The 27,691-nt window shown below is 41.2% G+C and overlaps 1 protein-coding gene across 2 annotated transcripts in view; it reads left to right on the plus strand.

The window, feature by feature from the left end:
* cntn5 (contactin 5) overlaps positions 1–27,691 on the plus strand; it is a 103,828-nt gene that overhangs the window by 23,744 nt on the left and 52,393 nt on the right. For both annotated transcript variants that reach the window (XM_034604462.1, XM_034604463.1), the window contains exons 2-5: positions 3,037–3,155; positions 17,462–17,683; positions 23,481–23,604; positions 23,698–23,873. In XM_034604462.1, the coding sequence (XP_034460353.1) occupies positions 3,101–3,155; positions 17,462–17,683; positions 23,481–23,604; positions 23,698–23,873 (577 nt within the window). In that variant the 5' untranslated portion in view covers positions 3,037–3,100. The remainder of the gene's footprint in view (positions 1–3,036; positions 3,156–17,461; positions 17,684–23,480; positions 23,605–23,697; positions 23,874–27,691) is intronic.

The following is a 27,691-nucleotide window of genomic DNA, read 5'->3' on the forward strand; positions in this document are numbered from 1 at the left end:
GAAATGATCCTCTGACTCCAGTCACCAACTGGGGGCCCATGTGGAAGTTGTCCAGTCCACCATGGGCCGAGGGGGTTTGGTACGACAACAGACGGAATTATGCAGCCAAAAATAAAGTGAAGTTCTGAAAGAAGGGACAGAGAAAGCTTCCGTTTCCTGAGGGGATGTGTGTGGGCTTCTGCACATTTTCTCTCTCAAATTTTGTTTGCAAGGGAGATTCAAGAAAGGTCAACAGGAGGTGAGGGAGGGGGCGAAACTTATCCGAAAGTGGCAGCAACAGTTTTAAACCAGCCTCTGCAGAAAGTTGTCTAGACAATCAGCCCTCAGCTATTTAATTCTTTAAATCAGTGAGAAAAGAGAGTGAAACCCAAGAAACAGCCAAATTAAGTGGCAGTGGCAGTCCCAAGTTTGAGGTTCTTTTTAATTTATTTATTTCCAGCCGTGGAGGAAAGGATTGAGTTTACAGCCAAGTGCGGCAGCCGCGGCGAAACAAGCAGCGTAAACACTAACAGCTCACATTACGAGGAAGGAAATGGATCATTGTGTTTATCTGACTTCCTCTCTCGCTCTTCATTTCTTTCTGTTTCTAAATAACAGATAGCCTAAGTGCTAAGTGACTAATTGTTCAACCCACGAGTATAACTGCTGATGCATTCTGGGGGAGGGGGGGGGAGCAAATGAGGTGAGGCACCGACAAGGAGGCATAAACGATTAATGTAAGACGATTCCTGCCGGATCTGGTCGTGCTTCCCTCAACCCTCAGAGCTGTCTGTGCTGTTGCATTAATAATCTAAATGACACAGACAACTTAAATGAAGATGAGAGAGACTGTTAGCAAGATAAGAGGAGGAGGAGGAGGAGGAGGAGGAGGAGGAGAGAAACAAGCAGAGGGAGTGAGCACTCAAACAGGTTGACAGAGAGTCAGAAAATATCAGATAAATGCAGAAACTCTGCTTTGGTGTGAAGATGAATGGCACGGAGGGAAAACACCAAGGTCAGCGCGCCTTGCTCTTTATGCTTCAAGCCTGCAAACCATCGGCAGTGGATCCCATTATCACTGTTTGCAAATGGAATTGCATCCACAAGCAGGAGTGCAGTGATTTATCCATCATTTTCTCCTCAATCATTACCTGCGCCAAGAAGGTTATGTTTTCGACCCTGTCGGTTTGTTTGTTTCTTGGTTGGATGTCAAAAAAACAGATTTCCACGAAACTTGGTGGAAGGAGCCAACAAAGAACCCATTTTATTTTGGTGGGGATCTGGAGAAAAAGGGGCATTTCTTTTCACTATCTTGAACATTCTTGATTTTTCTCTATGATTTGCTGTGGTTTGATCATAGACTCTATACAAAAATAGAGATAGACCCCAAGTCTGGAAAGTGAAGCCAATGCGGACATGCCTGCAACCTGTATTCTCCCAAACGACCCACAGAGGGCGACTCAACTGATAAAAGTCGTAGCGCTCAAGCTCTCAGTCAGACCCAACCCCCCACTCCTCCAAATATGGTTTCAAATAATCCAAGATGGTGCTGAACAAAATACCAAACCTAAGGCTAGAAAACTGCGTGAGGTCACAAACCAGTGGGTAACCTCACGGTGGGTTGCCACTGAATTGAATTTGAGGGGACCGTTGGCCCTTGGCGGTAGCGTGCGCTCTACTGACTCCCACTCTACTTGTTCTTGTGGTCAAGTTTGGATGCTGAACTTATAAATGGTGTTAAGTTTATTGTAGTAAATTCTGGTGAAAGCCTCAACGTCGAGGAAATTTATTGCAACGCAGCTTTTATGTTCGCATTTGCACGGCTGTTGGAGCATTAACTGGCATCGGGGTTATTATACATGGACACTTGGTAGGCGGATAGTTAATAGGTACATAAAGTAACTGTCAACATATATTAAGTCAGTAGTAGATCAATTCCTTCTCATTGCACAAGCGTGTCCTACTGTGTTCAGGCTGTGTGCATGACGGCTTGTGTAGGATCTTGTTAGCTTCATCCTCCTGTGTGTTATTCAGTGAAGGAGGAAAAAAAGAAAACATGCATTCTAACTCAGTGTGCCGTATTTGATGTGTTTGACAACAGAGCATCTGTACGGTCAGAGCATAAGATTATGCGCGAACGAAATAACAAAGTCAGTGAAGGGAGAAAGACAATTCCACTTTGCACGACGCTCCAACTCGGCCGTTGTTTTTCGCTCACCTTGTTGTGTTTAAACGTTTATGTAGATGACTGTATTCATCTAGGCCGGATATCTAGGTTTGTGCAGAGGTGTTTATCCACATGAGCAGCAGCAGCCAGAGCACTCGCCTCAAGATGCACACTCACAAAGTATTCACACTGTGTATCTGGAGCACTGGAGCAACACTGAGTACTTTAGTTTTTGCGTGTAAAGTTTGTAAATTCCATTGAAAATGAGTGATAGTTATTGAGTGTTTTCTTCAACAAAGCGACATAACTGACAAAGTACAATCATAGTCGACCTGGTTGAATGTATAGGAGTTATGTTTTGAATGCTACAGCTTTTCTACCACGTAAAGTATGAAAAACACAATAAGGTCACAGGACAAAAACTGTAACCTGGGGATTTGTGGTTATTAAGGTAACGCTGGGTTTTCAAATATCTTTAATATGAACTAAAACCATAGGGGGGGGGGTGGAATTAGTGAACAAGATTTCCATAGTAGTGTATACAAGAGCTGAAGGTAAAGATTAAATTCTTCAAACATGAACCTGTGGCAGCCTTCAGTTGTCCTAAAAACTCAAAAGTGTTTAGTTTGTCCAGTTTGGGCTACTGTAAAAAAACATGGCCACCTCCGTAGAGAGGACCCAATGTAAATATAAAGTATTTAAATATAAAAGGTCCATTCTAGGGTCAAGAAAACAACAATTCGTACAATTTAGATGAAAACACACTAGTGAAAACATGACTAGGATTATTTTATATAACATTTCTATCCCTTTCACCTACATCTTACACACTGGACCTTTAATGTCTATGATGACCAGAGGTGCTGATGTGTTTTCCTCTCTGTTTGTAGACACAGCTTTAATGAAGAAGCGACCCTGCTGACATTCCTGCAGAAGGGACCCTCGTCAACAAGTATGGGGTCACCATGGAAACCACTTCTCCTCCTGTCTGTCATCAGTGGCCTTTCAGGTAAGAAATAACAAAATGTGGTGTTCAAGTATAATGGTCGGAAGTAGTTGTACATAATGGAGCACTGGTATTAGGGGGGAAATGGTAAAAGTGCGCACAGAAATCTCCAGGTGTAAAATGTGACACAGCCGGGGGGGATTATCATTTATGGATGTGAGTGCGTGAAAGTGTTCTTCACTCGTAAGATCCACAGAATCCACATCTTTGAAATGTTGAATTTTGAATTCATATCTGAGCAAAAAGGTGGAGATGCTACGGCTCGATGTGCATTTCTGTTCGGAGTTTGGAGTCTCGGGGATTTGACTTTGTTTTTCGACATCTTCTGTAGTTGTGTGACTTAAATTGACCTTCTATGTAAAGTGCCTTTAGATAATGTATGTTATGATTTGGGACTATACGAATAAAACTGAATTGAATTTGAATAGCAGGGTTTCCTGGGCCGACAAAGTTTTACCTTATGAATACTGACCAACTGAATTAAATAAAAAATTTAAAAAACTCAATTTAGTGGACATGCTTATCCAGGGCACCGCCTCAGCATCCCTCTGGCTTTAGTGACCTACAAGAATCAAAATCTCAACGTGTCAGAGCTTTTCCTCGTAGCATATCTTGACTTGTGCGATTAGCGGTAAGTGCACAATTTTAAGTTCTCGTCTCCCTCGGTAAGCCCAGAGCGTGTGTTCGCCGGTCTAATGGATTCGGCTGCTTCTTCATTTAATGGTCCTTTCAACCCACCAGAGGAGGGTTCACTCTGTGGCTCCCTCAGTTAAGTTTCTGGGATTCAAACACGCACACGGCACCGACCTCACTTCTGTTACATGGGAACAACTGTCTCTTAACTCCAGAGCCTTGATACTCGGCGCTGTTTGACTCTGAATACACTGTGGACATTTTATAGGAGAAATATTGGATTTTTATATGCAAACTGCCACAAATAAAGAGAAGTTTGCCTGACGTTAAAGCTGAATACATAATGTACATACGTGTTTTATTGGACAGTTGAACAACAGCCCCTGCGTCTGTGGACTTTTAGTTCTCTATGTACAAATCACCACATTAACATAAAAACCAACACATATAAATAAAAGTCAGCAGAGGCTCTGTTGTATATTAAAGTTTTGCTTTATGTTTTTGAAATACATCACAGCTTTAGTAGCAGGTATATATTCCACTTCACTTGATTTTCTTTCCGCCCTGAAAAAGTCTGTTTACCAAAAAGCCAGGCTGAGCCGCAGATGTCACCGAGCACGCCGCCGATTGTCCTCAGGAGTTAATGCTCGGCAGCTCAGCCGGCCTCTGGTGATTGCTCTTCAACACTGCCCTTCATCTCCTGTGACAAAATAATCCTCACGCACCCTGGAATTGTCAGAGCAAACTTCCCCAGACAAACATTATTTGAATAAACTGACCTCCTATTTGAAATATCTGAAACTTAATTAAGGGTTAAGGTTGGGTTGGGTACACAAAGTCTGATGGGCAGGCAAGACGTGTTTGTAATGCTGCTCTGCTGTGGTAATTCCTCTTGAATGTTGTCTTGTATATTTGTTGCATTTCTGGATTTATGAGCACATATCCCTTGATTTTTGTTATTTCACACTTGAATGTGTTTTGGTATTTGGAGCATGTTTCCCATATTGTTATAGCTCTGCCTCTTGTATGCACTTTGTCCCCGTGCTCCTCTGACAAGAGTATTCCATCTCCACTTTGTTTACAATTCTGTGATGAACTATCTTTCTTACACCACCTCTACTCAACATTCAACATTCAACCTCAAATTTATACCCAATAATTGGTCTTGATGATTAAAAGATGAACAGAATTTAAAGGTCTCCGTTGCTACAATGGATTTATATCAGTTCGATTCCAGAAAGGTCGCGATTGAGGACAATGTAGAGAGATATATGATTTTATAGCACAAAATCAGAGCAGGCTTCCTATAGCACGCAATCTGTTCTTCTTTTTTTTTTTGCTCTGGTTGTTCGTCTCATGTCATGTCATGCCCTTGTTATGTCACTAGGTTGCGGTAATTAGCTGTGAATTCACGAAGGACCGACGGTGGTGAGTCCGGTGCCGTTCTGGCTCATGAAGCAAATTACTGCTGCAAAGGAAAACCCCCCTCTACATCGACTCACTGCTCCTTACTGGTAGCAACATAAAACCATCCGGAAACAACATCAAACACACAGAGAAACGTTGTACAACTGTATAATTGGTTTTCACGGTCGCAGCCCGATGATGAAAGCAAAAGAAAATGAGACGTTAAGTCAGCTGTTTAATGGGGCGGTCTACGTGCTGGATTTTCCTCTAGCGTTGGCTAGTTAGCCTGTAGGCCGCTGACACTATGCTGAATGTTTTTGTAGATGAATGGAGATATGTAGGCGAAGTCTTGTTTCACTGTGAAATCTGTTTTAAATACATTAGTTAAGGATAATGGGGTCACATTAACCTATTGAGACCTAAGGTGCCCAATAAAAACTCTACAAACCAAATCATTGCTTGAAAACAACTTCCGGCCACTGAAGCAAATAGAGACATGAACTTTGTGACCATTTTCACTGACTGCTCCTTGGTTAGCAGGTTATCAGACACATCATCTGAGTCTGAACCTTCTTCATTGTTGTTTTTCGTCACTGCTGTAATCTGCTTCAATGTCGCTTTTGTCGCTTATCTCGTCAGCCACTTGTCTCTAAAGGCTGATCCGTGCTTCTGCGTCGAAGCTACGCCGTAGGTGCGTGCGTAGCCTACGCACTGGGCCGAGCATTCATAGTTGTGTGTAGGTTAATATAGGTTTCTATGCTGAGTGTCTTCCGGTTTCTGGTCCTCTTATTTACTAGTTCTCTGGCATCTCTGTTTACTTCTGAACAATGGCGAGTGTTTGTGTACTTTGTCTTAAAGAACTGCAGCGAAGAAAAAAAAGACTTCCTTCGTGTTCGTTCCTTCAACTCAATTCAAACTTTGTGCTTTACACTACTTTTAAAAACTTTTTTCCAGGCTGGGAGGACTAACAAACACACAAACTACATTACCCACGGTGCATTTCGCCTTGCCCATGCGTATTTCAGCAAAACACAATGTATTTCATCAGTCACAAGCCAAGTGACACCTTTCATCTGGCCACTAATGGGAGAAGGCTGCAGAGGTCGCACCCGGGCTTAATGAATTAACCCAGCGTAAGAGATTCAAGGTGTCTTATGTTCTTTTCTGTGTATTTAGAGCGCGGATTCTGCTCCTGTCTTCAAGTGTCTCACCTTGGTGGATCCTTATACTAATTTATATTTGTGAAGAATGTCTGAGAAGGATCTGAGCAGGCACTGGTCACAGTGAGTGAGTGAGTTAACTAACCACAGTTAACTAACAGGTATTTGTCCTGACGGTCTGTCAGTGTTGAGCGTGCTGCACATTCATCATTGTTCTGCGGTAATGCAAAAGCGGCACGCAGCAGTGAGTATATGTAATTAACTCCCTCCTCCCATCATCACCTTTCCATCAGAAGACTTTTCTTGTTCTTTGCTACACAGCAGAGGACGAGACAGTGCGGTGGATGTTAGTACAGTAAACTGCAGTATAGTGACGATTCAACTTCTGGGTCCTGAGGAGTTCTTCGAGCAGATCAAGGCCTGACGATGGTGTAAAATTAAATTCCTCAAGGAGAAACTAGAGACACCTTCATTATGTGCTTGTCACACACTGCGCTGACTTCCTCTCTCAGGGTTTCAAGGAGAAAGAAATGGAAGAGGAGTCAGTCCGAGTCATTGAGATTGAATAATATCTGTAATGCACACAGTCAAGGATGCTAAAACAAAAACCAGCCTGCTACAGTTGGTGCTGTTGTTGCTGTTGTTGCAAGCATCATGAAATCAACAGACTCTGCTATATAAAGCTCTACAGTGGGTTATCAGTATTTTATAACTATATACAGTATATTCTTGATATTCTGTATAAAGCTGGTAACATGATGTGAATAGATCATTTTCAAACTGCGCATTGGGAGTTTCGGTGGTTCGATTCCCAGCTCCTCTCGTCGATGAAGTGTCCTTGAGCTGCTCTGTAGTGAATGGATTAGATTCATAAGTGGCCGACAAAGCGCTCGATACATAAGTGCTGTATGAATGAATGAATGAATGAATGAATGTGAACTGTAATCTTAAGCTCTCTGAGTGTTTGTTAAATTAACACTACAACTTCTTTACCTCCTTAAAATAGCATCTTTATAGTTTGATTTAAGGCGCGCTGACTTGGACACTCTTCACCCTGAACGTCTGTTCTTTGCTCTGTGACTTTGGTGAGGGGGGGGGGATCTCCTGTGAACAGTGTGTAACTGACTGATAGTCGCAGCTGCAACTGACAGAATCAGGTCCAGCAGGTTGAAGAGTGATGCTGAACTGTGGAGCAGTTAAAAAGACTTGGAAGTCAGTAAGTCACCGGCTTTTATCTCTGATATATTTAGCCAGAAAATATGAAGGATTCTGAACAGAGGCAGCTCTTCTGGTTCAATATCCACCGTTCAGTTGTGGATTCAGTTCAGTGCAAATGAATTTAGCACCGTGTGTGGCTGCAAAGTCTTAGTGTTGCTTTAAGGGCAATAAAAAATACAATAAAAGGTAGTGCATTTAGCGTTTACTGTGTGTATTTACAGATAATTATTAATAACTTAAACCGTCAACTTTCAAAACAACTTAGATAAAAAAGATTGGGAACGTGTGGCATGAGCTGTACATTTAAATTTTTTAGATGAACTGAACATCGCATTAGAAAAGAAGCAGTTCCAGAAAAGCTGGAGGTTTTTTTTTTTGTTTTGTTTACCAAGACTTCAACTAGTTTATCAAGTTTACAAACAGGGACTTAGTGGCTGGTGCAGTTAATTTGTTGCAGTCTATTCCGTCCATTGATTTTTGATCTCGGGATTCTGTTGCTCTGAACCTTGGGTGGATACAGTTGGCGAAATGTATTCTGCTGGTTCATTATAGGTATCTCAGCCCAACAGACTCCTGTTGTCTTACTACTTTGCAAAAATAATTGCCTCTCCCGAATACTGTGAAGGCTCTTTCTCTTTAGGCCGAATACGACTTAACTGGGAAATTGATTTTTTCTTTTTTCACCTTTCTCATTTAGAGAGAAATATGTGTCACCACGTCTGCGTCTGTCTTAACCAACGTTGCCATCTCTTCCATCAGAGGGAGCAAAACTTAAACTGCCGGCGTCACATCCAATTAAGATGTGCCGTGTTTCAGACAAACAGGGGGAGCTTGTGAAATCACCCTCGTGTTTAGTGCACTTTGTTTCCTAATGACTTGAGAGGAAACAGGAAGACTGTGTCCTTGTTTTTTTTACGTTCAGTCAAATGTGATAATATGCAAATGAAAACTCACTGCAAGTCATTAACCTTTCAGCAATGACGGTGTCACAGAATCATTTCCACTGAATGAACATTAAATTACAGTCACACATTTGATTCACATTAGCATATTGTATATTCCCGACCAAGAAACTCAGTTTTTTCGTGGTGGCCCAGTTTGTTTCCTCACTCAAAGTACAGTAGACAGATAATAATAGTTATACACACACACTTTACTCTGTCTACTTACATGTATTCTCTACGGCTGTCACTTTTTCTCAAGTTCACACACACTTGACGTGGCTCCTCCTCTCCTGCCGCCAACAGGTGAGCCCACGGATCTGTTGTCGGATCATTATTTTCCCGTTTACTTTGTAGAACTGAAAATCATTGTTGACAAATCCGACAGATAAAACGTTTTGACGTTGGAAACGATCTTTCACCTGAGTTTTAATGTTTATCTGTTGAATTTATGTCACAAATATAAATGGTTGCAACACTGGTCTTGTATTCATTTAAAAAATAAAAGCACCCCAGTGTTTCCGTTCGTTTGAAAAAGGTTTTTTTTTTGTTGTGAAATATTTGCAGGAGTGGAAGACACACGGCTTCATTCTGTAAAGTGTCGGTGTTTATTTGAAGCAGCTCCTCTGCAGAACATATTGTTGAACTGAGAAGCTGAATATTGTGTCTGAACAGATGCCGTAAATATGAACTGATATCAATGTGAATATTTTGCATTGAATAGATAAAGTTGCATAACTGCCTTTCTTTGTGTATTTTTATGCTCTTAAATTGAAATTGCAAAAATAGTAAATATAATTTTTTAAGATATTCAGGTTGTAGATCTCGGTTTATGTTTGGAATTAAAAAGTGACCTTGGGCTTGAAAAGGTTGGCGACCACCGCTTTAGATGGGCCGATGCCCTTCGAGAATATTTTGAATTTAAACTGGTTATTACAGTTCCAGTATGACACTTAAAGTGAAAATAAATTAATATGGTGCTGTATTGAGTTTTTTTCTTTTTATAGAAAAACAGATAGATATACAGAATTGTACGTCCACATTAATGATCACAACATTTCCTGTACATATTGCATTATTCCAATTGTCCACATATACAGTTCAGGTCTGGGTTTCTTCCTTTATAAAGTCCAGCAGTTGAAAGGCAATATAACACAGTGTAGAAAAATGAAATTTTATGGGCACCAACCAAAAAACCTTGAAAAGAAGACACACACTATATATCAGTGTTGTCCTCAGGCCTGTTGTTTTCTTATAACGAGCGATGACAGGTCTTTCCTTTTGTTTGCTTGCTTTGTTCTTCAGCCTTGGGAGACATTTTTCTGAACTCGTTCCTGCTCGGCCACTTCAGAGGGATTACTCTCTGTGGACTTTCTATCGCATCTCCTGAAGGGAACTTGTGTTTCCTGTCGTCATCCGTCTGCACATTAACTGCCGAGCGACGCCGTATCAATAACTGAGATCACATTAGTGGAATTAGTGTTGTGCAGTTCTGATATCATCGAGGTGTTGATTTTCAAAACGTGATAAATAAATTCAAAAACGTCTCTCGTGTTGGACGTTAGGTTTTTTTGGGGGGGAAATGGAGAATTGTTCATTTCCTCAACAGTTACTCGAGAATTGATGGACCACAAAGAAAATGTGTGAAAGTGAAGGTTTTTCCCCACTCCAGTCAAAACAGTGCTGAGAGCCGAGCTTTTAGCACAACTACCAGAAATATTTCACATTTTCTCCTCAGAGTGCTGCACTTCAAACAGCTCTTCAATATTATCAGCAGCAGGGGCTGTGAGCAGCTACTCCCAGGGGTGCACGATGCGGTCTTTGTCTATTATGACACTTTTGACATGATGGCTTGTGTAATGGATTATTGACCTACTGTTATCTCTGAATATCCTGAAAATGCCCACTTTGAAGACAACAGTTCCCTCTGTCCTGTTTCATTTCCCTCCGCACCTGTCTCCACTGTCCAGAGCCTTTTTTTTAATGCCGTATATATATTTAAATCACGTGGAAGCAGGGAGGTGATAGCACAATTAGGTTTCTCTTATGTTGAAAAGTGGGCTGGGCAGCCATGATGTCTGGGGCCATTTGTCCCCCCCCCCCCTTCAGTCCGCCTCTGATTGAAATACAACGTTGCTCCGAGTGTTAAGTGTGGAATAGTAATGCAGCTGTATCTCGGCTCACTCTGAGGTATCTCAATATTAAAAGTGGTTGCAGGGAATATAGATGTGTAGTGCTGTATAAGTGATGCATGAAGTCATTTTCACCAAGGGCAAAAGAGTCACGCACCAGAAACGTGGTTGTGTGCGGGGGAAATGGAATATTTGCATGCATTACGCCGCGCCGGACCATGCAATGACTTTATTGCTCTGATTGCATACCTCGACAAATAAACATTAAAATATAGAGCTTTGTTAAAAGTCACCCTGGAGCCACCAGAGGTCAACCGCATTTCCCCAATTTCCCACTCACCTAAAAATGGCATTTGCCTGTCCCCTGCAAGCACAAAGCAATAATCACCGCTCGCGATCCGGCAGGTTATTACTTTTCGCGGAGCTTAACCGCCCTGAAAACAAGAAGTGTGGGATCTATTTTTGGTCCCACCATCAGGGAGCATGTGGACTTTCTCCAACTGGCAGCAGGGGAGCCTGAGCTGTGACAGCTTCTCTTACACGCCAGGAAATAACATTTCGAAAAAGTAAAAAAAAAACCTAAAACAATAAAGTCATTGTTTATTTTGTTAGCACGACAAGTTGGACCCGGCGTTCAAGTCTTGGCGGTCGTGCTTGTTCAGTGATCAAGACTATGATTAGCACCTGGGGATTTGAAATTTCAAAGTACACAAGAACATAAAATGAGGGTTGTGTGGCGACGCCAACATTTTATAAAACAGAAAACCTTCCCGTCATGAGCCAGATCCCCTCAAGCCAATTCGAAAAGTTTGTTGTAATATGCTTGATATTTCTAAACGCATAAAAAATGTACAACGAATTGTGTGATACGTCTAATAAGGGTGTTAAGCAGGGCTGGACAGAGATTCGATTTCAAATTAAAAGCCAGTGATATAATTAATACCACACATCATGCAAAAACACACGGCAGCTCCATCATTGCTCTGGCAAGGTTGAAGGAACTCGCAAACCCTCACAGCGTACCGAGGATCAGGGCGGGGGGGGGAAAAGACCTGGTTTTGGTAAGTAGTCCGCGTAGTGATGGAGGAGGTGAGGTGAGGTTGCATATGATGTATGGATTGTTCCATCTGTAATGATATTCCACTGAATAAATGGTCTCAAGCCTAATCAGCTTCAGTCAATATAATCTCCCTGTGAAGGTCTTCATTAATCTCGCAGGCTATGGCTAATCATGTCCGTCTACTTGAGCCCCCACAAGCGTCTCACCTACTTACTGTATGTTATTCTAATTAATTCTCACCGCTCCGTCTAGAGGCTGCAGGAGAAAAGCCCGAGACTCACGCTCGCTTGTCTCCTGTGCAGCAGCAACACAATGACCCAGTAGAAGTAGATCTGAGACAAAGCAGGTGAGTTTATCAGTCGCGCCCATCTGCCTTGTTCCCCATCATCCCTCTCTTCCTCCTTTAGCCTCACCTTTACCTCCGTTGTGAGCTTCTTTTTCTCCCAGTTGGACAAGCTGCATAATAAGTTGAACTTCATTACGCCTCCGTGCTGGCGACAGCGTTATGTTTCCAGGTCGTCCGTCCATCACTCCCGTCCTGGCGAGTGCGATATCTCAGAAACGCCTCGGGGGAATTTATTCAGATTTGGCCCAAGTGTCCACTTGGACTCAAGGATGAACTGATTAGATTTTGGTTGTCAAACGTCAAGGTCGCCGTGACCTCACGTCCATCGCATTCTTGTAAACGCAATATATCAGGGAACGCCTGCGGGGAATTTCATTATAACTGGCACATACTGTATCTGCACTTTGACTTGAGGATGAACGGATTAGCGTGCGGCGGTCAAAGGTCAAGGGAGCTCACGGAACACAATTTCCATCATAACGCCAGAATTCACAAGCATATATAGAAAACACTTAAACCTTTTAAAGTCTTCATATACTATGAATGTGGACCAAAGACTATAGAGATGGATACAGCATCTCTTTCTCACACTGTACAAGAATGAAGCCGAAATATCTCGGGTACAGGTGTCGCCATCTTGCAGGTTTTCTTCTTGTCCTGCCAAAACATATATTTACAATCTATCTGGACACACGGATACACACGTGGATATTAACTGTAACTTGACTAAGAGAGGAAAACACGAGGCAGGGGTCAAGGTTTAATGCAGAATGTATGTAACACAACAACAAGAGGTGGCTTCCATCGATGTAAACCCTCCGTGTGCCATACATACGATAGTAAGGACAAGGTAACATCAGCGTTGGGCTTTTTTGTTCTTTGTTCAAGTATCAAATGGCCATTGTCTCCTTTGTTGACGTTATCGCGATCGCGGTGTTAAGACCTGCAGTGGATGTCATTGCTCCGTAGCTCGCTGAGACGCTGCAGGCCCGGCCCTTTCAACGACAATGAGTGTTTCTGATTTCCCTTCCTCGGGAAAGATAGAGATCAGAGGGATCTGTAAGGGTCAGTGCATTTATCAGATGAAGGTGACAGCTGACAAAAGCAAGTGCCTGTCAGCTTCAGTAGTCAAACAAACAAAAGGGACTTTTTTTTTTTTCGTGTGCTGCATTTGTCAGGATTTTGTCAGTCGGAAATGTTATTTTCACGGGAAGAGGGAATCGGGCTTCTCATGACTCGCTATCGACGGAAGAGTTTGTGAAATGTAGACCCTCTTTTTGAGGCATACTCATATTCACTTATTACTTTCAAAGTTTCAGGTGCTTTAATGATCAGAAACGCTTCACTTTCCTCAAACCTGTATAACACACTAGAGGAAAGAGAAAAAAGCACCATATGCTTCCTTTGAGGTTCTATACGGTTCTTCTGGATTTCCTTCATTCATTTAATTGATATCATTTGTAGACGACCAAATGAAAAATGTCAGAAAATCCATCCAACTATTCCCTAGTTACCAGTTTCTTTAAAGGGAGTCAACCTTTGCCGTCAATATTTGTTTCTGTCTTGCCAGTGTATTACTAAAGGGACACAGAGCTGCAGGACATTAACTTCAATGTAGTATGAGGCCTTTCAGATCTACTGACAGTAGAGAGGGTGATGGAACAAGTAGGAATTTACAATTTTCAATTCTATGCCGTACAATCAAGTGACTCGGTGGCAACACAACTAAACATGTCAGTGTTGTGACAACCTGACCACAAACCTTGTATTGAACAGCATTGTACTATCAAGTACTTTGATTATTACATTAAAGTGCTCTCTATATAGTGTGTCACATAGTGAAAATCCTGTGGATTTCTTTCTGGCTCCGGCTCAGTCTGAATCAGCAGTGATAGGTTGCTTTGGTGCTGTAGGAAGAAGGACTTGTATCCTTGTGTGTGCCCCTGTTTTTTGTTCAGTATTGCTTTAGTCTGGGAATCTACAGGTATCTAATCGTTGGCTGGTTTGTGTAGATTTCCACAAAGCTCTGTGTTTAAGATCTAGACAAAGGGATGTATTAAGGAATCATCTTTAACATTGCGGGATATGGAGTTTTTCATTAGCATCTTCTCTACTGACTATACATTTCTGGTTACAAAATGATTTCTCTCCCAAACTATGGTTTCCATTTATTACTATACAACCAAATGCACAATCATGGTCATTATCATCCAACATGAATTAAAGTCTTAAGTCTTTGTGCACATTGCGCAGACAGAAGTCTCCTGAATGGCGCTGACATGATATGTCTACATGCACTAAAAGCCAAATTAGGCGTTTGTCTTGTCAGCGTTTTGAGCCTTTATTAAAAACCAAGTTTGAGCAGATGTCGTCTTTAAACAGGATCCACTTCTTCTCCAACGAGCTGTTTCCTTGTCATCGCTCTGCTTTTCTCCGCCACACTGCAAATTGTCACAGCACAGGTGTCAGTCACAGAGATGCCGAGTTGTGCTCAGTCGAATATAGATACAGGAAACAAACTGGTTAAAGGTCAAACTGCTGACAGCTCGGTCCCGTCAGGTGAAAAGATCTAGAGCCTGTTCTTAAATCTGCTTTCTTTGGAAAAAATAATCAGCCTGAGACGGCATCAACTGTCAGACGTGCGCGGCTTTGATGTGTTCAAAGGAATGCAAAATGCATTACATCCATGTTAATGCATCAAAGAAACGGTTTCCACATGTCAGATTTTGTTGTGAATTTTGCTTCATCATTCATGTCTGCGCTGATTCGTCCCTGAAAACTTTACCTGTTCCCACAATGAGAGAAGTGCATCGTCGTCCTTGCTGTTGGCTGCAATTAAAACACACATGTCCAGAGACACAAATCCTCAAGTATCAACAGAGACGAATAATAACATAATTCAACAGGACTTCAACGATTGCATTGTTAATAGAGACAGCCACATAAATGTTAATAATGACTTGGAGGTGAAGCGTGAAGGTTCCTCATGTATCTAAGTTCTGCCGGCGCTGAGGAGCTGCACTTCTTTGTAGAACAATGGTTATTTGTTATCAATTAAATACTGCATTTTGTTTTGCTTTGTGTTTATTTCATGAAACCTTGACAAGCGTATAACTGTTTTATAAAAGCAACAAGCTGTTAAATCAGGTTTTTAACAGTCAGTTTTAAATAATGGCCTTTTGAAGTTTAATGTTTTAATGTTCCAGGATTTATTTACCAATACAGCAAAATTAATTGGAGCAAATCGATAATTTAAATGTCCTTGATGATGCACAGAGCGAAGGCTTCGTCACCAGGGAGTCGACGCTCACTGCTGAGGATTTGTTAAATGGACATTATTTTATTGTTCCATGTTAGCTTCCCCATTTCTTGTTAAAATTACTTCACCGTCGTCACTGAAGCTCAGGACACCTTCTGAATTCCTGTGAGTTTTCTGTGTTCAGTGCAGAATTGTTCAAGAGAGAAGACATTTATTACGTTCTTTAATTTACTGTTTGTTTTCAAAGAGGAAAAAAGATGTTTATAGGAACTGGATTTACAAAAGCATGAAAGAAAATAAATAAATAAACATTGACAAATCAGACAATTCAATAAAACATCACCAATAGGACACAATGGTTTAAAAGAAGAGGCACTGAACTCAGAAATAAAAAGGCTCTTTCAAAAATATGGCATATATTAGAAATTATATAAAATTCCCAAGCATCTTGCGACTCTAATCAGATTTTAGAAAAAACACTTGTTCAGCGAAAACCATTGTTTCACTTCTAACGATTTCTATTGCACATTAAATGGATGTTAAACATCACAAAAATGTACTAAAATAGCCACATTCTGGGTGGTATTAAATCATAGGAGCTAAAAATACCCCAAATAGTTGTGTTAACTGTTCCAGCTTTAAAAGGCACATTTGGAGAGGCTTTGTTCTGTTGGCATCAGCAGTGAGAGATATACTTTACACCTCCACGGAGCTGATTCTCCGTCAGATAAACGATTTAACTGACGACCGACCAGCCGCTAATTGCTTTGCTTATCAATTTACCAAACTCACAATACCTTTTAATTTCAGACGGAGTTCCACATCCTGCCTCTCCCCCGGAATATGTGACACAGTAATTGCCCACTCTCCATTTGCAGATAGCAGTGTTTTTTTGCTGCTGACAAGTCCCCAAAGGCACATCATTATTTCTCAGTTTTGTTCAGTTCTTTCGTGGCACTTTATCATGTAGTGCAAAACACTCCCACTACACCCAATTTTGCAGCTCTGATTAGAGTCTTGCTGAGCTTCCAATCTTTTTTAGCATTTTAAGTTTTTTTTAGCACCATACCTGCAACAGCTATATGCTTCCATATTACCATGAATCTCATCTGTTTGTTTGATTGTACAGTTGCTTTGGGGAAACATGTATTGACAATCAGCTGTCACGGGGAAACTAGGTGTGTGTAATCTTGCGTTGTGATATTTATAGCATCGTAAAAGTCAACACTATGGCAAATTACTCCCCATAAAGTAGATTGAATTCCTCAAAACGTAAGTGGAAGGCTGCGGTGACAGAAATGACTGGTGACAGCCTCAGCTGCAGTTTACTCTTTTAGTGAGGATATTATTCCGAACCCCCACGGACTCTTTTACTTTGAAAGGGAGCAGTTTCTCTCCCCGCTTCTGTTACACTTACCGTTTTATTCAATTTTAAACTTTGATGACAGCGATTTTCCCGAGTATGCAACGTATCCGCCGTGCGTCGTAAGAAGTGTACGCTTTAACCTACGGCATCGCAATTGCCTTTGCAGAGTGCCTCTAATGGCTGATAGATGCTGCTGCAGAGAAGGACTGACAGCGGGAAGTCAAAGGGGAAAGACTGCCAGCGTTGTTCTAAAATAGAAACAATAAGGTTTTTCACAGACGAAGCTGCAGGTCTTGGTTGTTTTGGGCACTCGGGCTTCAGACCTCCCGAATCTGCAGCTCGTTGCCAAAGCGTCCAGACACCCATTGCATCACAGATACTCTGCTCGTGTTTTTCAGACAGTGTGTGTATTTTTTCTGCAGACTGAACGAAATGCACTCAAGGTTTTCTTCCACCTATTTCACTCGGAGCTGTCTCCGCCTGGTGACACCTCCTCATTCTGCCGGGTGCACTCTGCTGTTTTCTTGGTTTTCCTGTTCTGCAGGATGTCTTGTAGGACACTATAATCTGTGGCATATTATTCCTCATACTGTAATTTGAGGAAAAACTACTCGTCTGTGTCAATTTTAAACATTCAAATCAACATATGTAAGGTTGTTTCCCTCCATTTCGACAGTGATTGAACACAGATATCATCAAATATGTCATCGTTTGAGTAGTTCGGATCCATTTCACTCAAAGTCAATATATGATGTAACTCTTTGCCCCCTTTTTTTTTTTCCTGCAGATTTTGCAAGAGCTGTTGCAGCACGGCCGATATCGTACGCCGCACTGTTACGAATGAAACAAGACAGCTCTTCGTCAGTGCTCAACTCGCGCAGCCGACCTCGACAGCACCACGGCGACGGCGGCGGCGGCGGGCTGGTGACTCCTGACTGGCCTCCTTTCTCCAGTCACCCCCTGTCAGCCCTGAGTCTGCTCAGCTCTCAGGAGGACTACCAGAGTGAAGGTAAAACTAATGGTGGAGTCAAACCTTTTTTTAAACTCTCGTCTGAATAGAAATAACATAAAAGTTTAGCTTTGTTGTTCCAAGTTCACAATCACAAACAAACTGTGCTAAAAAGTCACGTCACCCCACGAACAGCTCATGAATGTTGTGATTTTCTTCTCGCCTGAATTACACCCACAACTTAAACCAAGGATAACGACTGCTTGTGACATAATTCACACACTGTGCTGTTCATTAGTTCTGAAGACTGGGAGATGAGGCTGCATAAATAAATATGATTATCTGTAAATAGTGTGGTCTTTTTTGTATTTCGGTGGCACCATCTGTCTCCTTCTGCCGTGTCGCTCTCTGTCTTGTTGTCGCATCATGAAGGACTTGAGTTGTCAGGTGGTCTTCGTGCAAACAGGAGGTGCCACCTGAGTTCAGATGACTTTATCCTCACCTGACGAGCTGAACCAGAGGGTGGACACTCCAGAGTTTGAATGAACTCCTCCAAACGTGATTGGTGTGCCCGCACTCTGCCATCTCCCTCAGCGGTCGGCCTTCTCTGGTGTCACTTCAGACGTGCAGGCTTCCTGGCCACTCAGATTTGGCGTAGAAATGAATCTCACCTATCCATCATCACTGTGGTATGGTCTGCAGTGACCGGGGTCGTGCCCTCTGTGAAATTGAAGCGGGATCATGGCAATATCCACCTCTCTCTGTGTTCCTGTCAGCACACAAGCTATAGATGTGATGGATATCTTTGTCAAAAGGGAAGATTTAAGACCTCAAACACAGCAAACAGGCTGCCATAAATCTACGTGGGTCACTCGCTGTCCTGACTTACAGTATGAATAATTTCAGAGGATATGATGGCACATTGATGCTTTAATTTATGATTAATCACGTCATGCCTTTTGCATCTGGAGTGCCTCATTAAAGGAAATATGAAGTAGCTGCTGAATGGGCAAAGAGGCTGCAATGCAAGTACTTACAATGAATGAAGATTGTCACATTAAACACAAGCAGAAACCAGGAATAACAACTTTTACCTGATCTTTTATGTGTTTCTTTCTTTGTGCGTCTCCGCCAGTGATTTTCCGTCTTTTTTCTTACTTTCCCCCGCATTATTTCTGACGTTTTCACTACGTCGCCGTACGATGACTTACTGTATATCTCTACTACCAAGGTGAGAGTAATGGCTCCATTGTCGGCGATGACACGAGCATTGTACCGCTGCACTGGATTGATGTTCAGTGAATGAAATGGATGCCAAAAAAAGTACCGCACCTTTGGTGGCTTAAAGGGGGATATTGCTTTTTGGCTGTGTGACTGACAGATGGCCACGGCACTTGAAGTTGAGTGATTTAAACAACTTCTAAGCTTGTGTGTGTGTGTTTCTCCCCCCCCCCCCCCCCCACCCCCCCCACCCCCACACACACACACACACACACACACACACACACACACACACACACACACACACACACACACAGACATATGGTCTCCATCCATCTCTTTAATGTTTTCATATGGTCACAAACATGTAAATGGGCACAGTTCCAGTCGCTGAGCTATAGCGTCCCGAAACATAAAGGAAAACTCTACTTGATTTTGTTGAGGCACTTTTCTTTCATGTCGGATCATAAACATATGAATATAAAGATGGACGATGACACTTCCCCAAATGGGATGGCCATAGCATCTTTATCGCCCCCTGGTGGATGGCTGCAGGACGGTTCATGAGCCTGACTTCTCTGTCATTGATGGAAACTAAAAAGTCAAAATACATGTAAAACTTCATTTCTGGAAAGTGAGAGCAGGTGGAGAAGTGTCGTCCATCTTTATATACAGTTTATAAACATAACCATCTTCATCAGCGTCGGTCATAAACCATGTCTCCTCCGTGTTAGCAGATTGGACGTGGGACAAACTAAAAAGTCAGAAGACATGTTGAATAAATTTAACTCAAAGATGTGTCCGGTCATTTTAGGTAGTTTTTATCACACCGATGTTTGTTTTGGTGCAAATTCATCTGGCGTGTTTCGTTCAAATTAGTTTTTGGATCCTATAGAACTTTTAATTGGTTGAGCATGTGTATCTATACTGCTTCTCCACACCGTAACCATGACAGTACAGACTCAGCCTCCTAATGACAGCGGCAGCGCCCATATGTGAGATAGTTAAGCTTCATTTCTGTGCAACGGGAGGAAGAGGAGACGCGTCTTCAATCTTTATTTGCTGTGCATAATAAAACAAGACGTTTCCGCTTCATTTGTCCATTTATTGAATATTTTAAAGTCAGTCAAAGTCAAGGTTAGTTTCACCTGTGAGCCTGAGCAGAACATTTCATGACTCCCTGCAGTATAATGTGCATTATGTTCTGATTCAGGTCAGGCTCCACTTTTAACCATAATTACAGTACAGAGCAGTCAGGAAGGACGAGGACACTCTTCTTTTGTTGTTTTGGCTCTTTGTTAAAACACAAGGGAATGAAAACAAAACAATAACTATGAGCTGAGGGTTTTTCTGTCCACATCGGATGCACACCGGGGGAGTTGTGTCCCTTTGTAGGCATCATCTCTCAATTTTAGGGGACAAAAGATAAATTTGGAGAATGAACACAGTCATTGTACACAGTCATATTTAATGATATGTATTCCTTGCAGTTGATGACGTGTCTTTATGTCCACCAGACACCAGCAGAATCCCCTCGGGAAGATTCTGCTGGGCCATAATATTGTCCAATTTTATTTCTAGCTTGTTTCAGCTGAAACACAGCGCCAGGAATGTCTTCATTTGAAATAGAAATCATTTCATCACACATCCTGCCCCACTCCATAAGGCTGCTGCTGCATGCTAGCACTGAGGAATAATAGTATGGATGGATGTAGAGACACGTCTTTGCTTCCTTCTTGTTTGCACACCAGTAACACTGCAAGTTTTATATTCACAGCAACATTTCCAACTTAATATTGATTCATTTTCCTCCACTGATTAGAGTATTTTTCTTCAAGAGCCTTTTTATTTCCCCGTGGAGCAGTAAATTGCTGACAAAGGGTGATTATACAAACCCAGAGAAAGAAGCCATGATTCTTATCTATCTTTAGATCATTTACTAAATAGTAGGAGGTGCTCAACATTGGTGACTTGCACTGTTGTATTATTCCTGTACTGTTACTGTTTAAACATGGATTTCTATACATTATACTGTAAGAAATTGTGTTTACTTTGCTGTGTTAACGTAAAGGCCGTGTGTTTACCTGGCTTCATAAATTCATTATCTGAGAAACTCTTCTCCTGGAGACCAGAGGATTCCTCCGTCTTTGAAAAGTCTTGAATTCCGAGGTGCAACATACGTAGGAAGCCGTCTGCAGTGAGTGCACTTGTGTGTTAGCAGACGGCCTGATCAAAGAGCAGAGTGCTGCGAGGGAACGGATGAGAATTGCAGCAGAGACTGTCAAGCAGACAACATTAAGCTGGAGAGCACATTGATTTGTGGCGGTATTTCTGCTGTGGAGAGTTCAAATTTTTACAAGAGACAATTCATATTGCCAACAGGAGCCCGATAGATCAGGAAGCTATGGGCTGAGCGTCGTCATGTAGGTATTAAATAGCATTTTGCAGATTTTAAATTGCATAAGCATTTGTAATTCAAGCTTTAAATGGATCCTTACTGGAAAAAACACAAATAATATCCCAATGTTAAATACTTCTGGCATTCATTTAATTTCTATGTAACACGACCTCATGTCCTGTCGTTCAGAATTTATCGTTGGACGTTAAGTAAATCCCATTATGTTTATTTTTAGATCAACTTTGTTCAATTAAAAGTTATTTAATCTGATTTACTCGCTTCCTCTGGGGTCTATATGTTGTGTTTAATATTTTTCTGTAATAAACAACATTTCTTTACTCATATTGATGTAAGTAACTGACTGGTGACGTTAGTAATTTATAAATATCTCTGCAAATCATTCATCTGAGCATCTGCATGATTCATCTTCTCTAAAACACCAAAACTCCATTAAAGCCGACTTTCTAACGCAGGCTCTGATGCCACATTTTACGTCCACGATTGTTGTCTCGAACTTCTGATAATGAATCGCAACCTATTTTCACGAGGGCCTCAAGTGTACCTCGCTCTGCCAGCCAGGAAAAACAATCAAAGCCTTTCCCTTTGTACGACACAAAGAGAACAGCGCATTTGATGACAGATCATCTGCACTGTCAGATTTTTATACTATTGGGATACCAGCCCTCTGCTGTGACGTGAGCAGCAATATAAATCTTATTTATACATTTTTTATGTCGTTACATGTGCAATATTGATTTAGATTGGAAGCGAAGGATGGTGCAGTCAGCGACTATATGAGGGGTGAGAAGACGAGAACAAAAAGTCCTACACATTTGAAATATGTTCTGGAAATGAGGATGAATGCGCTTTAATTAATTCTTTGTTTATTGCAATTAAAGCCATTTCAGAGATGAGCTATACTTATAATCTCTATGCGTTGCACAGAATTAAGTGTCTGAATTCCAGATGGGACATTTGTTTTTTCGTGGACAACATTTTTAACACAGACTTATTTATTTCTGGTAATTTTGCTTGTAACAAGCTTGTTATCGTAAAAAAAAAATCACCTCCTTGATTTTGGCTCCACTGGATTCTGTTGTTTTAATGTGAGAAGTGAATTTAGATCATAGTGGGAAACAGACCTCGGAGGCTGCAGATGTGGAACCGTCAAGAAATCCTCCTCCGTGAGTCGGTGCCGGTTGTCAGTCACGTTTCACCGAAGCTTCCTGTAAAAATGAAAAGTGTGAACAAACATCAGGCTGTTGAGAAAACGACCTAAAATGACAGAAACCATCTTCAAGAAGAAAACAATGACTTTTTTCATTCAATCATCTTTATTCATTTCGAGAGAAATTACACAAACAAGTGAATAAAAAACTGTGATGTAAAAAAAATCATACAAATCTACATATTCAAAAAGGAGCAAGAAGAAGTACAAACATTTTAATGTCACCCCTTCTACATACGTCATTAATTACTAATTATCTTATACTTAACTAACTTCCTCTATATCTATAAATATATTGTTCACCTGGGCTCTATATTGCATATAATGTCCCAAAAAATATGTGTAGTAATTAAAAACATATAGATAATAAAATAAGGTTATGTTTGACTTATTCATTTGCTCCATGTCCTGTCCATTAACATAGAGGAGGCAGGATTTTTAAACCTATACTGTAGCCAGCCACTAGGGGGCGATCAAGAGGCTTTGGCTTCACTTTTGGGAGCTGCCTATTCAGTCTGTGGTTAAGACCAGTGTGAACAACCTCGGCGGCTCAGCTGAAGAAAACAAGAACAAGAATGACTTCAACCTCAAAAAGGTGTTAAAGTGATTGAATTATACCTTGTGACATTTTTATTATATGAATCATATCCAAACCAGGTTATTTGTATGAATACAAAGGGTCACTTCCAACTCATTAAATTGTTAAAGCCACTTCAGAGCGGCTCCAGCCTCAAGGTTTCTCATTGTAAACACATTTTTCACATTTCTCACTCCGAGGATTTCATAATACCTTCTTACTGCCGAGCAACTGCATCAGTTATACAATATGTCAAGTGTCACCGTTTGGCCAGAGAACACCGCTGTCTGTTGTTGTTATAGTTCTGTTGTTGCTTTTTAACAGCTCCATCACTCGGAAGTCGGCGTGAAGAAGTACTCGGACGACAGAAGTGAATGGATGACAATTGCAATCATCCTCATCTTCATCTCTTTTTTTTTTCTCTCTCTCACAGAAAGTGAAGAGTTCGGGCCTGTCTTCATCCTGGAGCCGGACGATGTCATTTTTCCTCTGGATTCTACCGAGAAGAAAGTGGTGATGCAATGCGACGCACGGGGAAATCCGCCGCCTACGTACAGGTGGGACTTGTTTTATGTCTGTCTCCTAAATGTAATCTGACTTTCATTCATTAGTTGTCTCTAACATCCCTTGTTTTGTCTCGTGCTCTTCAGTTGGTTCATCAACGGGACGGAGGTGGTGGAGGAGGCGGATTACCGCTACAGCCTCATTGACGGAAACTTGATTATCACCAACGCGAGTGAGATCTCTGACTACGGGAAGTACCAGTGCAAAGCAGAAAACCGCTTTGGGAGCATCTTAAGTCGAGACGCTCTGCTGCAGTTCGCATGTAAGTCGACCTTTTTACTTATTCAAACCGTCTTTTACAATTCTGCTTACAAAAGGTCTCAGTAGCGGCAGCTCTAGCTTTTAGCTGCAGGTGGCTGTGTTGACAAAATGTATGAATGTACTTTTACTTTTCTTTTTTAAGGTCTGTTTGCTTCAAGCTCTTTGAGTCCAAAGTAAACCTGTTTAGTTCCAGGCTAAATAAACACCTTTACTCTCTGCAGTAAGGTTTCGCTGAGTTCAGTTTTCACTGGTTCCATCTGATTCCGTTGCGTCACGCTGCTAACAGGGTATGTTTTCTCAAATGCCAAATCTTCATGGGGAATTAATACGAAAAAATACACATTTATTTCCAAACTACTCCCCTGGCCAACCTCCTAAACGTCATCAGAGGCGAAGTCCGGTCAGACGGTGCGAGCAAGGCCACTGTGATAGAACGAAAGTGCATCGCTAGTTTTCTTTACAGTTTCCTCAGGGGCAAAGAGCGTAACAGCTTTATTGGCATGTCTGCTGGGAGCTTACTGTTCTCAGTGGTTGCTGCGAAGTATATGGTCTCATATCGTGTTATTTTTTAAAGGTCTTTGACGAGAGGAGTAGATGTTGTGTATGTTGCATAGGTCAACCTGGAAGTTAGCATTACCCTGGTTCCAACAACACAAAGCCAATTGGCCTTTGTTTTGCGTCTGTCTGTCTGTCTGTCTGTCTGTCTGTCTCTCTGTCTGTCTGTCTATCTATCTATCAGTCTATCTATCTATCAGTCTATCTATCAGTCTATCTATCTATCAGTCTATCTATCTATCTATCAGTCTATCTATCTATCAGTCTATCTATCTATCAGTCTATCTATCTATCTATCAGTCTATCTATCTATCAGTCTATCTATCAGTCTATCTATCTATCAGTCTATCTATCTATCTATCAGTCTATCTATCTATCAGTCTATCTATCTATCTATCTATCTATCAGTCTATCTATCTATCTATCAGTCTATCTATCTATCTATCTATCTATCTATCTATCTATCAGTCTATCAGTCTATCAGTCTATCTGTCTATCTGTCTATCTCTTGGACTCATTCTATCATCGAGGAAACAAGTGATGGAATCAACCTGTAACTTTGCCAACATGAATAAAGGATCTAGTTCAGTTCAGTTCTGTCTGTTCTTCAGGCCAATGGAACCATGTGTTTCCTTTACTCTGTTGTTTCATTTCTATTAGCACGATCAAAAAAGAGAAGTACAAAGTACAGGCCTTAAATTAAATATAAGGCCGTCTTCGATGGCAGGCCAGAATGTCCAGATGGTAACGCGCAGTGACAATTTAAACGAGTGCTGCTAATTTGTGAAGGACAGAAGCTGCACCTCAACATGAACCCTCATCTCCTCTCAACTGCCCAGATCCTCCCCCCCCCTCCCTCTCCACTCCAGAGCCAAATCAGTAGAATCCATAAAAATGGAACTTGCCTGAAAATGAGCAATGCAACTCGTAGGCCCTCGTTTATTAGTGTATAGGCTTCCAGCTGAGATGTTGACACTTGGTTGTTCATCGGCTTGTAATTGTTTTATCCATTAGATTCACGGTGGCAATATGCAATTTTCTCTTTGGCTAATTATGTTTTTTCTTGAGGGAATCAGGTATTTTTCCACCACATATTCTTTATCGTGCTTTTTTTTATTTTATTAAGGGTTTGTCTAGTTGTTTTTCTGCTATAGATGACTGTGGTTGTTCATTCTTCCACACAAAGCTAAATGAAACATAGATATATCAGTTTAATGTGAGTGGTTTACAGGGTCTGTAGTTTTTGTTGTTTACTGTTGCTTATTTTAAATCATTAAACCCAAAGCAACAATACTACAGTACAATAAGGGATGACCTCACATTGGAACCAGCATGGGTACCAGGATGTAGTGCAGTGCTTTGAGATGTGCCACAGAGACGTCTGGTTCTGTTGGTCTCTGTAGCTGCACTTAGTCTTGAAGCAAAGTGCACGTTTGAAGTCGTCTCATGCCGACTGGCAGGTGTGTAAGTTGAGACGGTGGCCACATGTTTGTCATCACTTTGACAGAACTGGACTTTGTCGTTCCAGTTACTGAACAGTCAGCATCCTGTTGTTGACGGCACGACAGGCCAGTAATGTGCAAAGCTGCAGCACAGACAGGATGCAGCAACTCCAATGTATTGCAGCCTATAAATATACCCAATAATAATGAGGCTATTATCATTCAGCTCTTTCTGCTAATTGACATTATTGCCTTGCAGTCGGTTACAGCAGCAAATTGCCAGTGACTTAGAGGGTTCGGCGCCACAGCCTGAACATCTCAGTGAATAAACATGTGCGACGGTCTCAGTTGGACCATTGAGTCAGCAACAGATCCCACATCTCACCAACTGTTGTTGTGCTGGGATCTGAGGAACCAGTCAGAAATATCCAAGGGGGGAGGAATGAATGGATATTTGTGTAATGGTGGCACATACAGTTGTATCGTCAGTTAAACAGACACTGAAACAGATATTTGTTCTATTTGTGGATAAAGTCTGTTTGTAATAAAGACTCAAATATCTTTAAGCAATAGAAATATGTTTGTATATAGGGGGAGGGCTGTGGCTCAGGGGTAGAGCGGGTCGTCCTCTATCCAGAAAGTCAGTGGTTCGACTCTGCTGCTGGCTGTGCCATTCTCGTAGAATACTTTTTAAAAATGATTTCAGTTAAAAAAACTTGCAGACATTATGTTCAACTTCTTAATTGTAACGTTTGTTGTACACACTCATTACACAACACTGTAAAAGTTTTAGAATGACTCAACTTTGCTAGCTTCTATTTACGCACATAACTCAAAGTCCCTCTTTTCTCTGAAGTTAAGGAGTATAATAAATAAACAATTTGAGATTGTTAGGAACAACCAAAAAAAACATATTTTTGTTTGATTAAATAAAATCAAAAACATACTTTTATATATTCACATATTCAGAAATGTGTAGAAACATCTACGGAAAGTTCTCGCCAATGCCAAAACCATCTCGATGGAGTTCAAGATATCATAACCTATAAAGTATGCTAATGAGGTATTGGGTGTAATAGCAGTTTATTGTTATACTACCTTTGTATAAATAGTGCACCAGTAGGAATTAATTGCATAAACTTTGAAGGCTTAATTTGTCTTCATCGCCGTAGAATAATAAAAAGTTAAGCAATTTCTAACCTTTCCTCTGCATCTACAGTTTGTCATTGGACTCGAAGTGCAAACATTTAAAAATAAACTGGAATAATGAGGCTGTCATAAAACTGTAAGTAGAGGACATGGAAACAGAAATGTGCAACATACACCACAGACAAGACTAAAGTCAATTAAAACACATATGCACTGTACACTTTTTCACGATGATAGAAGCTATGTGTAATAATAATAACAATGTCAGAAAATACACAGGATCATCCAGAATATATCTAATATGGTCAAAAACTTCAGAGATTCAGAGAACCTTTCTAGTCATTTCATCCAATGACAAAATGTCTTTATTCTGTAATTCCATCCACGTCTGTTCAGAATGGGAAGTGACACATGTGTGTGTTTCCTCAGGTTTATTGAGTTCACGGCGTCTACGCAGCACCATCAGTGGGTAATAGTCTCAAACCCAGTCAACATGTCTTTAAAATGGGACCCTTCAGAAAAGCTTGCCACGGAAACAAAGAGCGGTGCCCTGCAGCACGCATTTGGATGCAGAACCTTCCCTCGCTCTCTCAGCATAACAAATAGCGGGTATTTATCACTCGGCGTGGAGCGTAACTTTTTCCTGTTCTTTTCATGTTGGCACCGCACACAC

Source organism: Hippoglossus hippoglossus, chromosome 13 (genome assembly GCF_009819705.1).
Source record: "Hippoglossus hippoglossus isolate fHipHip1 chromosome 13, fHipHip1.pri, whole genome shotgun sequence".
NCBI lineage: Eukaryota > Metazoa > Chordata > Actinopteri > Pleuronectiformes > Pleuronectidae > Hippoglossus > Hippoglossus hippoglossus.